Source organism: Leptonychotes weddellii, chromosome 2 (assembly GCF_054177405.1).
Source record: "Leptonychotes weddellii isolate Sample4059 chromosome 2, ASM5417740v2, whole genome shotgun sequence".
In the NCBI taxonomy this organism is placed as follows: Eukaryota; Metazoa; Chordata; class Mammalia; order Carnivora; family Phocidae; genus Leptonychotes; species Leptonychotes weddellii.
In genome coordinates this window covers 142374211-142391484 of record NC_138370.1, presented here as the reverse complement: position 1 = coordinate 142391484, position 17274 = coordinate 142374211, and the positions used below count along the sequence as shown (strand labels likewise).

The 17274-nt window shown below is 36.3% G+C and overlaps 1 protein-coding gene across 5 annotated transcripts in view; it reads right to left on the bottom strand.

The window, feature by feature from the left end:
• The window catches only part of NFXL1 (nuclear transcription factor, X-box binding like 1), a 78052-nt gene that overhangs the window by 53851 nt on the left and 6927 nt on the right, over window positions 1-17274 (bottom strand). For all 5 annotated transcript variants that reach the window (XM_031035554.2, XM_031035555.2, XM_081812419.1 and 2 more), the window contains exons 4-10: window positions 8880-8989; window positions 6819-6952; window positions 3206-3384; window positions 2814-2975; window positions 2611-2711; window positions 1849-1963; window positions 778-902 (exon numbers count right to left, since the gene is read on the bottom strand). In XM_031035554.2, the coding sequence (XP_030891414.1) occupies window positions 778-902; window positions 1849-1963; window positions 2611-2711; window positions 2814-2975; window positions 3206-3384; window positions 6819-6952; window positions 8880-8989 (926 nt within the window). The remainder of the gene's footprint in view (window positions 1-777; window positions 903-1848; window positions 1964-2610; window positions 2712-2813; window positions 2976-3205; window positions 3385-6818; window positions 6953-8879; window positions 8990-17274) is intronic.

Here is a 17274-nt window from a genome sequence, read left to right as displayed (position 1 = left end):
AAGCTGAATTTCCTAAGACATTTGTTTGTATCTTACTTTGTTCCAACAAAGACTTCATAGAACTCCCACTATTAAATTTAGTAAAAATTGGATATTCAATAGTAAAACAACTGCACACATTAAAATAACATCTAGTTATACCATAACATCTGCACATCTTGTTTCAGTAAAACAAAAGAATTGGATTATTTAGTAGTATGGTCAAAACCAAAATGACATATATAACGTTATTTAACATCTCACTTCCAGGCATTTATTTCTTTCTATCATCACTAGGCCAACTTATCATTGCTTTGAATATCTTCTGAAAACAAACAACCCCATGCTAGATTATAAAAATGACAATGTTTAAACTTTTACCAAGCAAAATCAAACAAAGGGTAATTTTTAGATTTGACTGTTGGCATACTCTCCTGCTTCTCTACCATAAATATTAGGTCACTAAAACTCATACAGATCATCACATAGATGTTTATGAAAGTAATGGAAAACAGGCGCCTGGCTCGCTCAGTCATTAAGCAACTGCCTTCGGCTCAGGTCATGATCCCAGGGTCCTGGGATCGAGCCCCACATCAGGCTCCCTGCTCAGCGGGAAGCCTGCTTCTCCCTCTCACTCCTCCTGCTTGTGTTCTCTTTTTCACTGTCTCTCTGTCAAATAAATAAATAAAATCTTTAAAAAAAAAAAAAGAAAGTAACAGAAAACAATTATAGCATAATCCCATCTGACATACTATGACAGGTGGTTTTTAAAATTAATTATTACAGGACATTACTAACTTGTCTGCATGTTTCACAAGGACCTCGGTGACAACGCTGTGAACATCTATGGATTCCACATTCAAGTACTTTGTCACAACTATCTCCACAAGTTGGTACATCTTCTGTACACGGCAAAGAAAACTCTAAAAGCAGACAAAAAGTCAAAGTTAATAAGATACATTATTATAAAGCCCTAACAGCACGCCATGTTCTTTTGGCTCCCTAAAGAATGACAGCCCTTTCAGACTATGAATTTATGCATCTACATAGTTATTGGAAAGAGCTAAATTTAATGAAAATAATCACTAATAAAAAGGTTTGTTTTTTAAAAAGAATTTGACACATAACAAGTTACCATCCTGAAGACACATATGTTTATGAGCTAACTACTTCAGAAATACTTACCTAAATAAAAGAGTAAGACCATATAAACCTCTATGAAGACTTCTACAATAAACAGAATTATAAAAAGAAAATTTGCTCTTAACAACCTCACAGGAGTAGAAAAAAAAAAGATGTAGACTTGAGAACATTATGAAACTGACCTTTAACATACACATATTAAGACAAGTGTTGGCAATAATCTTATAAATATGTGTGCTGGTACCGGTGCAGAGTTAAAGAAGTACACTCAAACTGCAACGTTCTGTGCCTTATTTCAACGCAGCCAAATTAAATTCACCCATAACCTAATACACAATACAATGACGACAGTCTATGATTATGAGGTCTCCTTTATTGCCAGACACTACACCAAATACTTTATGCAATTTTATCATTTAATTCTCACTCATTTCATTCTCTTTATTTTATAAAGAAAATATTATTACTGCATTTTACTTGAGAAAACTATAGTTCATGAAGGTGGAATCTGAACCAGGATGTGCCTGACTCCAAAGTCTGAGTTCTTAACCCATTAAACTATATTGTCCTTTCAGCAAATGTAAAAAAAAAATCTAACATCAAATTGGTATTTTTACGGAAATTACATTATGAACTCCCACAGAAATCTAATTTAATTAGGAATGTACTCTAAGTGAACATGAGAAATAATCATATTCCATTAAAGGTTTAAAAAAAAAGTCTTACTTGACTTCTGACATGGACAGAACCTTTTCCCAGATCGAGGACATTCTCCACAAGCACCAACATGGCAAACTTGCTCACATGTATGATTACCACATGGCAGGGTTTTTCCACATACCTAAAATAAAATGCAATAAGCACATAAGACTTAAAAGTTAACAATAAGACTTTGTGCATGACCTAATCCATTTTTCAATCATAAGCAACTTCTTTATGTTCTTCATATTATGCTTTATATTTTATATAGGTATCACATATATAAACATAAACATACACACAAACATATACATATAAACATACACACATACATTTCCTATGTACCAAAAATAAAAATGTACCTTTAAAATAAAGGGAAAAAAGTACATATAGCTTCATATGGCCATCTACCAAAGATTTCCAAATGATACTAAAACCATGTTAATTCTAGGACAATCTACAAAATCCTACTTCCTCAACTGGATTAACTCAAGAACAGAGTGGTGTTAGTTGAAGAGAAGGGAAAGACAAGGAAGGAGAGATAGCAAGAAGCAGAGTACATATGTACTGAATCCAAAATTCAACAAATAGCTATTAATTTGAAAAGAAAAAATTTCCTCCAATAATTAAAATTACATTAAATTGGAAAATAGTTTCCTAAAACATGAATATAATTCATTTGCTTTGCTCTTCCTCTTCTTTTATCCAGCTAAACCTCCTTAGCATTTCAAATTGTTTATGTTTTCTGTATTCTTTAATACCCACCCCTCCAAATGCATATACACTCACTTGGTCACAGTGCCACAGTGGACTCGCACAGCTCCTTTCAGCTACTTGTTTCCCACAGACACACTTTTGTCTACTAACTCTTGGACAGGGCAGACAATTTCCTAAAATCGCAATGATAAATTAGCAAAGAAACATTGCAAAACCAATAAAGACTGTTTTTTTACTTAAAAAGTCAGAACACCTAACAGGTATGACATTTGTACCTGCATGACAAGGATTTTCACATTTATGTTGTCCACAAAGCAACTTCCGCCCACATGGCAGCTGACAGGCCCATTCCTTAGCACTGCACCTACGAGGTACAGGTTTTGCTTTTTTACAGTAACAAGTAGTTGTGACCATCTTTGGACAAGGAGGGCAGGGACCTAGAATCCAATGAAAAGGAAAAAAAATCACCAATCAAAATTTAAAACTTTCAATTCCACACCTATCAGTAATTTGTAAAGCTTTCTTTACTGATACTTTAAAAGACATTCCCTTCTAATATCTTCTTATGTGAACTTAAGTTCTGAATTAAACTTTGACAGTTTTTTTTTCTGCCTCAACATAAGAAATAACCACCCACAAATAATTAGAAATGTAATATTTAACTCACCTGGATGACAGAGGAGTAAACACTTATGGCCACAAGGAGGTTTAAATTCTCTCTCACATACTTGGCCACATGAATGAGGTACAAGCCATGGATCTAGAGGTGGATCTTCTACTTTTCCACAATAGCAATAGTACCTACTAGGTGTGTCAGATCGTTTGTATTCAAACCTACATTTTGGACTACAAAAAAGAATGAAATTACTGAAATTAATTTCATTTTTAAAAGTGACAAGAGAAACAGGAATATAAACATACTTAGGAGTAGAGTACACTCAATTAATTCTATATTAATGCGCCCTCTGCTCCACCTTTATGCTAATAAGAAACAAGATTTCACAAAAATCAATTTCAACCATCTAGAACGGCTCTGTCCAATATAATTTGAGATGAAGGAACCGCTCTATACCTACCATGTCCAGATCAGTAGCCATTAGCCACATATGACCAGTGAGCACTTAAAATGTGGCTAATACATACAACTGAGGAAGAAACAGAATTTATTACAATTTTTCAAAATTTAAATAACCACATGTGGCTAGTTGCTACTGTATGAAGCAAAGTTAGAATGAAGCTACAAAAAGAAAGCAATATTAGCTTTCTACTAAGCAGATGAACTTTATTCTTGAGGTACTCATTCCAATTTTTATAAAGCTCAATGTTTTAAAAGTTTGGTTGGGTGACCTGCAAATAAGTAAAATATATTAGCAACAGCAAACAGAAGACAGAAACCAGATTATAGGTAGGCAATACAGCAGCAAGAGACATGTCTACAATTTAGAATTGAGGGGGAAAGTAAATAATTTCTCAATATCTAATACAAAATAGATACATAACAAATGTGCTTAAATCAAAGAAAAGTTCAAATATTATTCCATTTTCTCTGCTACAGCAGAAAGATTTTTAGCTAGCACGGTTAAAATAAAACAGTGTCAACCTTCATCCCTATCAAATTCACTTGTAGATCATAGATTGCTTCATTCTAAAAAGATATTCTAACCCTTACTATTCCCCAGACAAATGAGTATAGTTAGTATACTATACTGGAAAAAGTCTCACGTCATCACTTTCTTTTGTATCATTTATATTTTCATTGTCCTGCGACCATGTCCTTTTTTTTTTAAGATTTTATTTATTTATTTGAGAGAGAGACAGAGAGAGTGAGAGAGAACACGAGTGGGGTGAGGGGCAGAGGGAGAAGCAGACTCCCTGCTGACTGAGTCACCCAGGTGCCCCTGAGACCATGTTCTGTTTCCAAATAAATGCCACATAAATATTCAGAATAACCAAAGATACTTGTTTTTGTAATCAAAAATCAAAGACAAAATACCATGTCTCATCTAGAATAAATAACTAATACTTTGTTGGAAGAGCTATAAGAGAAAAATGTCTACATTCCTCTAAACTAACGTGGAGGGGGATGTGTACTTTAAATTAGCCTAGATACGGAGGTCTAAAAAGTAACTCACAACACCCTAATAGTGCCCATCAACAGTGAGGCTAAATTGTTCTAGGAGATTGGGAGAGGTAACGGCATTATATGCAAATGCATGTGTTTTATTTAAAATAATGGCATGCAATAATGAAATGTAATTATGTCAATGTCTTATATATAAGCAAGCAATATCTTAGTAGAAACATTTAAACATTTTACATGTTTGAATTCCACAAAACAACTAATTTAAAACTACTAATATTCGTATCAAGTTCTAGCTCCATCCTGATGAGAATTAAACAAATCCAAAACAGTCACTGATTTTCTTAAAAAAATAAAATATAGAATGCAAAAGTTACGGGGCACCTGGGTGGCTCAGTTGTTAAGCGTCTGCCTTCGGCTCAGGTCATAATCCCAGGGTCCTGGGATCGAGCCCCGCATCGGGCTCCCTGCTCAGCGGGAAGCCTGCTTCTCCCTCTCCCACTCCCCTTCTTGTGTTCCCTCTCTCACTGTGTCTCTCTCTGTCAAATAAATAAAATCTTTAAAAAAAAAAAAAAGAATGCAAAAGTTACTACTACACAGCTGATTCAATTTTGTTCCTCAGATTTAAGTCAAGAGTAGAAGTTCATTCCCCTTTTAACTGGTACTTCCCAGCACTGTGGCAAAATGACCACTTAAAATAGAATGAGATGAGCAAGGGTGATAAAAAGTATGCATAAGGTTTAGATCTCTAAAATTAAGTCTGAATATCTAGTTTAATTTTGTACCTATTGAACACTGACATCCTCCCACAAATAAATATACAGTAGCAAAACAAATATAGACTCTGAAATTTTAAACTGTTTCAGAGAAACTAATATTCAATGCAAACAAAACAAATAATATCTCTAAAAATAGTATTATAAGAGACAACTCAGAAGAATAGAAAAAGCACTGAATTTAGAAGTTAGAAATCCTAGGTTTCAAATCCTGGCTTCACTACTTAATAGTAAGAAAAGCCTGAACATATCGTTTCATCAATTTCAATATCCCATTAACATGGGAATAAAAACCCTCACAGAATGCTGAGAATTATTTTTCCAAGTAACTAGCATGTCTAAAATGTTTTTGAAAAACTACACTACCACAGGGGCGCCTAAGTGGCTCAGTCAGTTCAGCGTGGAGCCTACTTTAAAAAAAACCACTACACCACCAAAATTTTACAAATGTATCAGTATTTGTGGTAATAAGGGGAGGTCTGATATGGATCCAGGTTTTCTGAGGTCTGAATCTTATACAATTTAGGGGCCTCTGTTAAGAATCTAAAATTAGTTACAAAAGTGAATATTTATATGAACACAGAACCCCTCAAGTTTTTGTTTTGTTTTGTTTTAAGATTTTATTTATTTATTTGACAGAGAGAAACAGCGAGAGAGGGAACACAAGCAGGGGGGAGTGGGAGAGGGAGAAGCAGGCTTCCCGCCGAGCAGGGAAGGACCCTGGGGTCATGACCTGAGCCGAAGGCAGACACTTAACCAACTGAGCCACCGAGGCGCCCAGAACCCCTGAAGTTTATGCTTCATTACCTTGACAGTAAATCTACCCTCTGAGCTGCCAGTATGGATAAATTTTTTATTATCTTTATTTAGCAGAGATATAAATTTTCTACTCCCCAACTCTTTCTAGAAATATAACAAGTTCATAATCAAATATTCATCGATAATAAGCCATACTAATGAAATTAATGTGGAAAAAGTGGTAAGATTGAATAATATATACCTGCAGTTTGAGAGATTTCAAAGATAAAATCAGGAAGCCTATGATCAAAATACATTAGATGGCAGTCTTGTACAATGTGATACTAATGTACACTAACAGTAACTCCAGAAGAGATGTACCAGAATTATGAAGGATTCTAGTCATACAGAATTTTAAAGAAATGGAAGTTCTTTAAAAAAGATAATTAAGGAGGTGTTTTGCAGAAGAAAAAGTAAAGTCTGAATGATTTATTGGATTTTGAAAGTAACAAGTAGTTATACAAACCGGAAAAAAACAGAAGCCATTACCAAAGTACTATAACTCCACAAACCTAACTAACTGAAGGCCCAAAATGGATACTGAAACTGCCAATACGGCAACTTAGGACCTACAATTTTCATTTATTTTACAACTTACTATTCCAACTAAATTAGCAGAAAGTTACCATGGCCAAGGATAATCTCTCTTTCCAAAATCGTCATCCGTCAAAGGAGAAGATACCAGAAACTGGCTATCTTTAGCCCACTTCTGGATACAGGGCATGTGAAATATACAGAAACATCCTGAACAGCTCCAAACCTAAGACAAAGGTATCAGAAATTAACATGTATCCAATGACTAATACTTTAAAGTGAGCATCACACTAAATTATTTTGAAGAGCTACCTAAGGACTAAAGAAAAAAATTTTTCCTTCCAGTCTAACAGAAGAAATGTTCTTCATAAAAATTTATTTAAGTTTAGAACATTTTAAATAAAAATATTAATTACCCAGAGTCATCTAGCTAGAAATAACTAATAACATTCTGAATGATCTCCAATTGTTTTGGTAGATATTTCACACTTTTTAAAAATAAGGTCATGCTGTACTAATTGATATATAACTTCATAGTCTTTTCTTTAACATACTATAAGCACTTGCCATTATTAAATATGTTCATACATGATATTTACAGCTGTGTATCATGTAGATTTACATATCCAATTTCTTTTTGGACATTTAGGTTATTTCCAATTATAAATAATGCTACAGAGGAATCCTGAAATATATTATGTACATATATCTGTACATAGCCCTTTTGTTATATAAAATCTATTAGTCTAGCACTTAATGCTAAATTCTAAAAATTAAATGAGCAAAAAATATATATTTTTTAAACTTAATAATAGTAAATTAATTTTTAAAACCTGCCAACATTTCAATGACAAAAATCAGTTCTCCTTCCATTATAACATATTACAGCTGTTCAATAAAATCACACATGTAGCACAATGCATAAGCTGGCAGAAGCATTCAAAAAAAGAAGGCAACTTCTTAGTTTGTTACCGCCAAAGCAGTGCCTGAGAAAAGAACTGGGATGCAACATTGAGGGGATAAGGTAGGGAAGAGGAAATGCCAATAAATGGTATATTGTTGAGCTGATTATTGCTAAGGGCCAAAGTTCAGTCCTGTTATGGACCCTCTGAAGAACCATGTAAAACACATCTCAGACTACCCCGGCCCCAACTCCTACCGGAGAGAAGGCTGGGACACTCATCTGCCAATTAATTCCATGTGGAAGAAAGTTGCCCCAAAGGACATTAACTCCCCGGTGCTTATGCACGATGCCTATGTACTAGCTGAGTAATCCCAAGGAGAAAGCATTAAGGTTAACAAAAAAAATAAATCTACACACACAGCAAGTGTTTAAGGTGGGAATATAACCACATGCAGCGAGATTATTCATCCGCTGCAGCGGAAATCAGAGTAAGCCAACCAGATGTGACTCTAGACACCAAAGGCACATGCATCCACATCTATCCTATCCAATGTATGTTAAATTTCTGATTCACTCCACACGACCAACTCAATTCATCTGGCCTGATTTTGTCTATGCAATGCTGCTATAATAGCAGGTTAATCTGAGTCTAAACACTGAGTCTACCATATTCAGTCCTTACTTTCCCTTAATTGCTTCTTTAATGCCCTTTTAAATTTACATATGGATAACTTCACCATTAGACCATAGCACCTCCAAGTACATGAGTTATATCTGAATCCATCTCTCCCCAGTGACCCTAGCCATTTTCCACAGTGTCTTCAACACAAGAAACACAAGAGAAGCTCTCTAATAAACTGCTGAGTATCACGGCTAGGTTCTACTTCCTTTAAGGCAGGAACTCTCCCTTTTTTAAAACCTGTTGAAAGTAGTGAAATATAGTGTATTTTAACATTTCAGTATTGTGGGAATCTCTAAAGTGCAGATGCTATGCTTTATCAAATTGACATGTGTATTAAAACTGAAGATAATTTGTTTCACTTATATTAACAGTGCTAAAAATACTGGCTGCTCATTTAGAAGTAATTTTTTCAAATTACAGATTTACAAAATGAAGATCAATTCATAAATAAAATTCTCAAATGAAACATTTTTGAACAAAAATAAAAGAATAAATGGTTACATATGACAAATGCAAAATAAGATATTTTGGGGAGATGCATTAATATAGATAAAGGGAAGAACTTACTGCTTGGTTTCTCTTCACCGAAGCAATACAAATCAAGCACGTCATAGCCCCTGCTTGGAAAGCTTCATGGACATACTGTCTTGTTCGCTCTAATTCACGCATATCTCCATCTTGAAATTTAAAAATTGAAAACTTCATGTTAAGCAACATCCAAAAATAACACAAACCCACTAATAGTACCACAGTTAGTGAGAATTGCAGCCAAAAGGTCAGAGAGTCCATGCATTAAATCTTATGTCCTTAACTCAAAAACAGTACATCGGCCCTCTCTGAGAACATACTTGCTTTCATTGCTGTTACGGTCCTTAACAACTTTGGTGGGGGCAGAGCCATGGGCAAGAGCGGCAGATGTTAAGTAACAAGGGAAAGCATACCTAAAAGCAAAGTGAAAGAATCTGCAAAGTCAAAGCTCAGCAGAGCCGTTTAGCCTAAATATAAATGTGTGTGTTGATACATAGCATATTCTTACTGAAAACTTGTTGGATGAAATGATCCTGAGGTCATTACACAATAATCATCTTGTTTCATTAAATTATATTCATTATTTCTACTTAAAAAGGTAGCATGAACTTCTTAGAAAATACCACTAAACCATAATTTTCTGTAAGCAATTACTGAGCATTTATTTGCTAGGCACTGTACGTTCTTCATTTCAATGGATTAAATGAGCTATTTTTATCTTCACTTTACAGAGAAAATGAGAAAACTGAGACAAGAACAATTAAGTAACTTCAGTCTGACTGCAAAGTGAGCCCTTGTCACACTATGTTATGCTGCGGCAAAAGGTTACTATAAGAATATCCAAGAAATAACAGGTGACAGCAAAATGAAAGCCTGAAAAACTATCCACAAGCATACAACACCAAAAAAGCAATAATCTGAGTCACTTTAGTGTAAGAGAAATAAACCTACATGCTTTTAGTATAATAAAGATTCCTCAATAGAGGAACTGAGTCTCCAATAAAAGTAGACTAACAGCATCAGCGATCCTGGCAAGAAAATTGTTCAAATCAAAATTTAAGTCACCAAAGAGAAAAGTTAAATAAACAGGACATTTGGCTAATTCTGTACTTTCTAAAATCATCTAAATAAACCAAGTACTTACAAAAACTTGCTCTACCATAATATAAATATATAATTCAGGATATTAAACAAAATACACATAAAATCACTCCCAAAACTATAAAGTATTATAAAATTATTAAAGACAATTGCTTTATTTTAAATAAACATTGAAGTTTAGAGAGTATCCTTAAAAGCAGACTTAAGAACCCTATTGTGTGGGGCGCCTGGGTGGCTCAGTCGTTAAGCGTCTGCCTTCAGCTCAGGTCATGAATCCAGGGTCCTGGGATTGAGCCCCACATCAGGCTCCCTGCTCGGCGGGGAGCCTACTTCTCCCTCACCCTCTGCCTGCCTCTCTGCCTGCTTGTGCTCTCCCTCTCTCTCTCGTCAAATAAATAAAATCTTTAAAAAAAAAAAAAAAAGAACCCTATTGTGTGCTTGCTTTGCTCTTCAACATAGTTGGCTTTAACAAAGGTACAGCTGACCCTTAAACAACCATGCAATCATAAATATGCATGTAACTTTTGACCCCCTAAAACTACTAGTTGGTAGCCTACTATTGACCAGAAGCCTAACAACATGAAACAACAATATTTTGTATGCAATATGTATTATATGCTGTATTCTCACAATACTGTAAGCTGGAGAATAAGAAATGTTATCAACACCCAAAAAACAAATAATCCAGTTAAGAAATGGGCAGGAGACATGAATAGACATTTTTCCAAAGAGGACATCCGGATGGCTAATAGACACATGAAAAAATGTTCAACTTCACTCATCATCAGGAAAATACAAGTCAAAACCATAATGAGATGCCACCTCATACCTGTCAGAATGGCTAAAATTAGCAATCCAGGAAACAACAGATGTTGGTGAGGATGTGGAGAAAGGGGAACCATCTTACACTGTTGGTGGGAATGCAAACTGGTGCAGCCACTTTGGAAAACAGTATGGAGTTTCCTCAAAAAGTTAAAAACAGAGCTACCCTACGGTCACCTAGCAACTGCACTACTAAGTATTTAACCAAAGGATACAAAAATACAGATTCAAAGGAACACATACACCTTGATGTTTATAGCAGCATTATTAACAACAGCCAAATAGGGAAGGGGCCAAATGTCCAATGACTGATGAATGGATAAAGAAGATGTGGTATATTTATACAATGGGATATTACACAGCCATCAAAAAGAATGAAATCTTGCCATTTGCAACGATGTGAATGGAACCAGAGCGTATTACGCTAAGCAAAAACAAGTCAGTCAGAGAAAGACAAATACCATATGATTTCACTCATATCTGGAATTTAAGAAACAAAACAGATGAACATATGGGAAGAGAAAAAAAGAGAGAGAGAGAGAGAAGCAAACCATAAGAGATTCTTAGCTACTGAGAACAAACTGAGGGTCAATGGAGGGAGGTGGGCGGGGGATGGGCTAGCTGGGTGATGGGTATTAAAGAGGGCATTTGTTGTGATGAGCACTGGGTGTTATATGTAAGTGATAAATCACTGGATTCTACTCCTGAAACCAGTATTGCAATATGTGCTAACTAGAATTTAAATAAAAATTTGAAACAAAAAAAAAACAACAAAAAAGGAAATGTTATTAACAAAATCATAAAATAAAATGCATTTACAGTACTGTAAATACATTTATTGAAAAAAATACACGTATAAGTGGACTTGCACAGCTCAAGCCCATATTGTTCAAGGGCCAACTGTATAACATTTTAAATTTCACCTAATTTAACAGCTAGCACATAAAATAGAATTTGGGAACATGATGGAATGGGCTTTAACAAAATAAAGTACAACCTTATATTTATAAAATTTATTTAAAATTTCTTTGAAAATTGTATTCAACTTTGGCTGCAGGATTAACTACACTGCCTAAGATGTCATAGTGGATAACAGAGCCTAGCATCTGAAGTCACACATTCTAAAAAGATCACTCTGGCAGCTGAAGAAGGATGAGTCCATATAGGCCAAGACTAGAAGCCTAAAGTACCAGTTAAGAGGCAGTTACAGCAGATAAAGCAAAAAACAACTCTAAGCAAGTTACCTATTTCTCAATTTTCTCATCTTTAAAATAGTAATAATAGCAATAGTAGTATCTACCTCATAAAGTTATATGGATTTAATCCACATATTAAACAGCTGTAGGAGACTGAATTAGGCAATAATAGTAGGTGGGGAGAGGAAGGGTAGAGTTAAGAAATTTAGGAAGCAAAACTCAGCAGGACTTGGTAACAAGTAGACTGTGCTGCTTTTAAAAGCTTATGTTCATGTCAACATTCGAAGGAAAGAGTGACTTGTTTGATGAGAGGTCCGACACAGGCAGAGGGGAGGACAGTACAGGACAAGACACGCTCATGTTATGTTTGCGCCATTACTCACCAGGATTTCTGGCTTTTGGGCGGGTGATTGGGAAAACAGTGGGGCTACTAACTCAGGTTAAAACAAGAAATAAGTTATCTTTAAACCTACGTTTGATGTGTCCATGGGCCAACAAGATAGAGACACCCATCAGGAAGTTAACCATGCAAGTATGAAATTTGAGAGAAGGGTCATCGAAGTACAAAGGCTGGGCTCAGACAAAAAGAAACTCTTTGGCAAAGTTCTGGTGTTTAACCCACTAAAGTGAGATGGGAAACACTTCAATACCCTAACATTTATTGTTCTTAAATCAAGTAATCAGATTTCCTTACAAAGTAGAGAACAAAAAGGCACAAGAATCAAAATATTTATGGACTGGACAAAAAACAACATAAGAAAAACTGCCTTACCACCTTAAGATGAAAGCCAGACCAAAAATTAATAACTTATAAAAAATTAATAACTTATAAATGATAAACTTTTAAATAGTAGGAAGAAATACTGAGTTACAGTATTAAATTTCTTATTTAAAAATAAAACCTATCACTATCTAGAATAGTTTAAGTGAGGTCCTCTTGAAGCAGGAAACTTCTTAAGGTTACTTTCTATAGAGAACTCTAGAAGCAAGAAACTTCCTAACCTTAAAATAACTCTTTATCAACTTACCTGGCTGGGCCAGTTGATAAAGGTCACACTTTATCAACCTACCTGGCTGAGCCAGACTTCAAGCTTCCTAATCTCAATTCTTTAGCAGATATGGTCAATTCCTTAGAAAATCTACTTGACATTGTGTGCCTGGCCCCATGATGCCATCAGAATACTCAGACAAATAACTAATGTTGATAATACATGCAAGCATATTTCTAACAATGACATTAAGTATAAAATATGAAAAGTGTTAAAACAGTTAAGTTTAAAATAATCTACTTTTATACTTAATACCAAATCCTTCATAGCGACATCAATTTGGCCCTCTCACTCGTAAACAAGTGTGGTATTAAGAGTAACCCAGATATACACATTTAATGACGCTGTACACATCAACCAAAGAAGACTTAATTTAAAAAAAAAAAAAAAAATGAAATCACAAGTTGTAAGATACAATATAAAGGAAGAAAGTCAAGAAGTGAAACTGACTTCAAAACACATTTAATATATGATGAAAAATGAGGAAAAATGAAGACTAGATTTAAGCAAGTATTCAAAGTTGTCAAGCCCAACCAAATCATAACTGGGGACAACCTGACCCCACACATTTCAAGGAGCTCTGGCATCCCCCTCCCAGATGCTAATGAATTGCCAATTACACATAGAGAACTTCTAAGGCTGTAAGGGACACTGCCATTCTATTTGCTCTATGGAAAGATTAGTGTTCTACAACATGTAACTCAAATAGTAAAAGGCACAAAAATTCAACTCTGCAATACAAAAATGCTCATTCTTAAGAGGCAAAAACTATTCCATATAGACTAAAAGTGTTCTTTAAAAGTCAGGAATATATTTTCATTGATGTCAAAACAGTCAAAATTTAGGGGTAAGCTAAGATGGCGGCAGAGTAGGAATACCATAGGCTTGTCTCTTCCTTCAAACAACAGGTAACTATCAAATCATTCTAAATACCCCAGAAATCAACCCGAAGACTGACAGGATAAACTCCACAAGTGAAGGGAGCGAAGAAGCCACAACAATGAAGCTAAGAGGACAGAGACGTGGTTTAGCCAAGAAACAGATCATGAGTGCCACGGTAGGAAGGGAGCCATGGTCGCGGAGAAAGATGCGAGAGAGAGGAGCACGCAGGGGAACGCACAAGAACATTTCCCCAAAGCCACTGGCTGAAAAAACAAGAAGGGCTGATTTTTATGAGTTCTTACAACCAGTGGGGCATAAAGACTGGAGTTTTAAAGGTCAGCAGGCCTGGCTGGGATAGAGCCCTGAGGGCCTTACACTGCTCCTGAACAGAAGGCAGGCAAACAACCCTGGGGCAGACAGCATGGAAACCAGCGGTCTGAAGCGTGCCTGGGGCACACAGGGGGAGATTATTCACTCCCCTTAGAGTGCTCGCTGAGAGGCAGTGTTCACTGGAGATGTCTCTCTGGGGATAAAGGAGCTAGCCGGTGCCATTTCTCTCCCACGCCCCTCAGTATAAACACAGAGCCACCTGTGGTAAGCAGCACAGCGCCGACACTGGCCCCCTAACCTGCTTACACCAAGTTCCACATCCCTGCACTCTGGTGGAGCTTGCCTCAGGCCCAGCACAGCAGGCCCCTTCCCCAGAGGACCAGCAGGAACCCCTGCCCACGCCACATCTCCTGACCAGAGTTCTGCAGGGCTTCAGGTCTAGCGGAACTAGTATCAGATCTCATTTAAACCAGCAGACCAGAATACACCTAGTTAAAACTTGCCACACTCAGGCCAAGGACCAAACACTACCCACTGCATGCAAGGAGAGCCTCTGCAGAGGACTGGCCTGAAGGAGAGAACAGCCAAAACACAACAGCAGGGCGCACGCAGCACGTGCAGCACGCACCAGAGACACCACCTGAAGCGCCAGGCCCTAGACACTCACTATCTGACCTCTTCTTCCAAAATCCATTATGCTCAGGAGAAGGAAACATAATGAACTTTTCTTATACACAGAAGAAGGCAGAGACTTAGACAAAATGCCAAGACAGAGGAATTAATCCCAAACGAAAGAACAAGATAAAGTCACGGCCAGAGATCTAAGCAAAATAGATATAATATGCTTGATGGAAAATTTAAAGCAACAATCATAAGGATACCACTGGGCTTGAGAAAAGAACAGAAGACATCAGGGAGACCATTATAGCAGAGATAAAAGAGTTAAAAAAGAATCAGTGAGAAATGAAAAATACAATAACTGGGATTGGAAACAGGCTTGATGCAATGAACACAAGGTTGGAAGAAGCAGAGGAACAAATAAGTGACATAGAAGGTAAAATAACGGAAAATAGTGAAGCTGAACAGAGAGGAAGAAGAATTATAAAATATGAGACTAGACTTAGGGAATTCAGTGACTCCAACAAATGTAATCACATTCGTATTGTAAGAGTCCCAGAAGAAGAGAGAGAAAAGGGGGCAGAAAATTTATTTGTGAAAATCATAACTGAAAACTTCCCTAATCTGGGTAAGGAAACAGACATCCAGATCCAGGAGACACAGAGAACTCCCAACAAAATCAAAAAAAGCAGGTCAACACCAATACATATTGTAATTAAATTTGCAAAATATAGAGATAAAGTCTTAAAAGCAGCAAGACAACAGAAGTCCTTAACTTACAAGGGAAAACCCGTAAGGCTAGCTGCAGATCTCTCAACCAAAACTTGGCAAGCCACAAGGGAGTGGCATGATACACTCGAAGTGCTGAATAGGAAAAATCTGCAGCCAAGAATATCCAGCAAGACTATCAGTCAGAATAGAAGGAGAGATTAAAGAGTTTCCCAGACAAACAAAAACTAAAGGGGTTCTGAACCACGAAACCTACCCTGCAAGAAATATCAAAGGGGACTCTTTGAGTGAAAAGGAAAGACCAAAAGTGACAAAGACAAGAAAGGATCAGAGAAAATCCCCAGAAACAATGACAAAACAAGTAATAAAATGGCACTAAATACATATATATCAATAATTACTCTGAATGTAAATGGACTAAACACACCAATCAAAAGATACAGCATGTCAGAATGGATAGAAAAACAAGACCTATCTATATGCCACCTACAAGAGACTCATTTTAGACCTCAAGACACCTACAGATTGAAAGTGAGGTAATGGAGAACCATTTATCCTGCAAATGGACATCAAAAGGAAGCCAGAGTAGCAATACTTAAAGCAGAAAAACTAGACTTTAAACCAAAGACTGACAAGACATGAAGAAAGGCACTACATCATAATAAAGGGGACAATCCAACAAGAATATCAAATAATTGTAAATATGTATGCACCCAACATGGGAGCACCCAAATATGTAAAACAGTAACAAACATAAAGGAACTAATTGGTAATAATACAGTAATAGTAGGGGACATTAACACCCCACTTACATCAATGGACAGATTTAACAGAAAATCAACAAGGACACAATGGCTTTGAATGACACACTGGAACAGATGGATTTAACAGATATAGTCAGAACATTCCATCCTAAAATAGCAGAATACACATTCTTTTCAAGTGCACATGGACATTCTCCAGAACTGATCACATACCAGGACACAAATCAAGCCTCAACAAGTACAAAAAGATTGAGATCATACCATGCATATTTTCTGACCACAAAAAGAAACTTGAAGTTAACCACAAGAAAAAATGTGGAAACACCACAAATACATAGAGGTTAAAGAACATCCTACTAAAGAATGAATGAGTCAGCCAGGAAATCAACAAAGAAATTAAAAAAAAAACCACATGGAAACAAATGAATATGAAAACACAACAGTCCAAAACCTTTAGGATGCAGCAACAGCAGTCCTAAGAGGGAAGCATATAGCAAGGCAGGCCAACCTCAAGAAGCAAGAAAAATCTCAAATAGACAACCTAACCTTACACCTAAAGGAGCTAGAAAAAGAAAAGCAAATAAAGCCTAAAGCCAGCAGAAGGAAGGAAATAACAGAGATTAGAGCAGAAATAAATGATATAGAAAATAAAAACAACAGAACCTATCAATGACACAAGGAGCTGGTTCTTTGAAAAAAATTAATAAAATTGATAAACCTCTAGCCACTTATCAAAAAGAAAAGAGAGGGGCGCCTGGGTGGCTCAGTTGGTTAAGCGACTGCCTTCGGCTCAGGTCATGATCCTGGAGTCCCGGGATCGAGTCCCGCATCGGGCTCCCTGCTCAGCGGGGAGTCTGCTTCTCCCTCTGATCCTCTTCCCTCTCATGCTCTCTGTCTCTCATTCTCTTTCTCAAATAAATAAATAAAATCTTTAAAAAAAAAA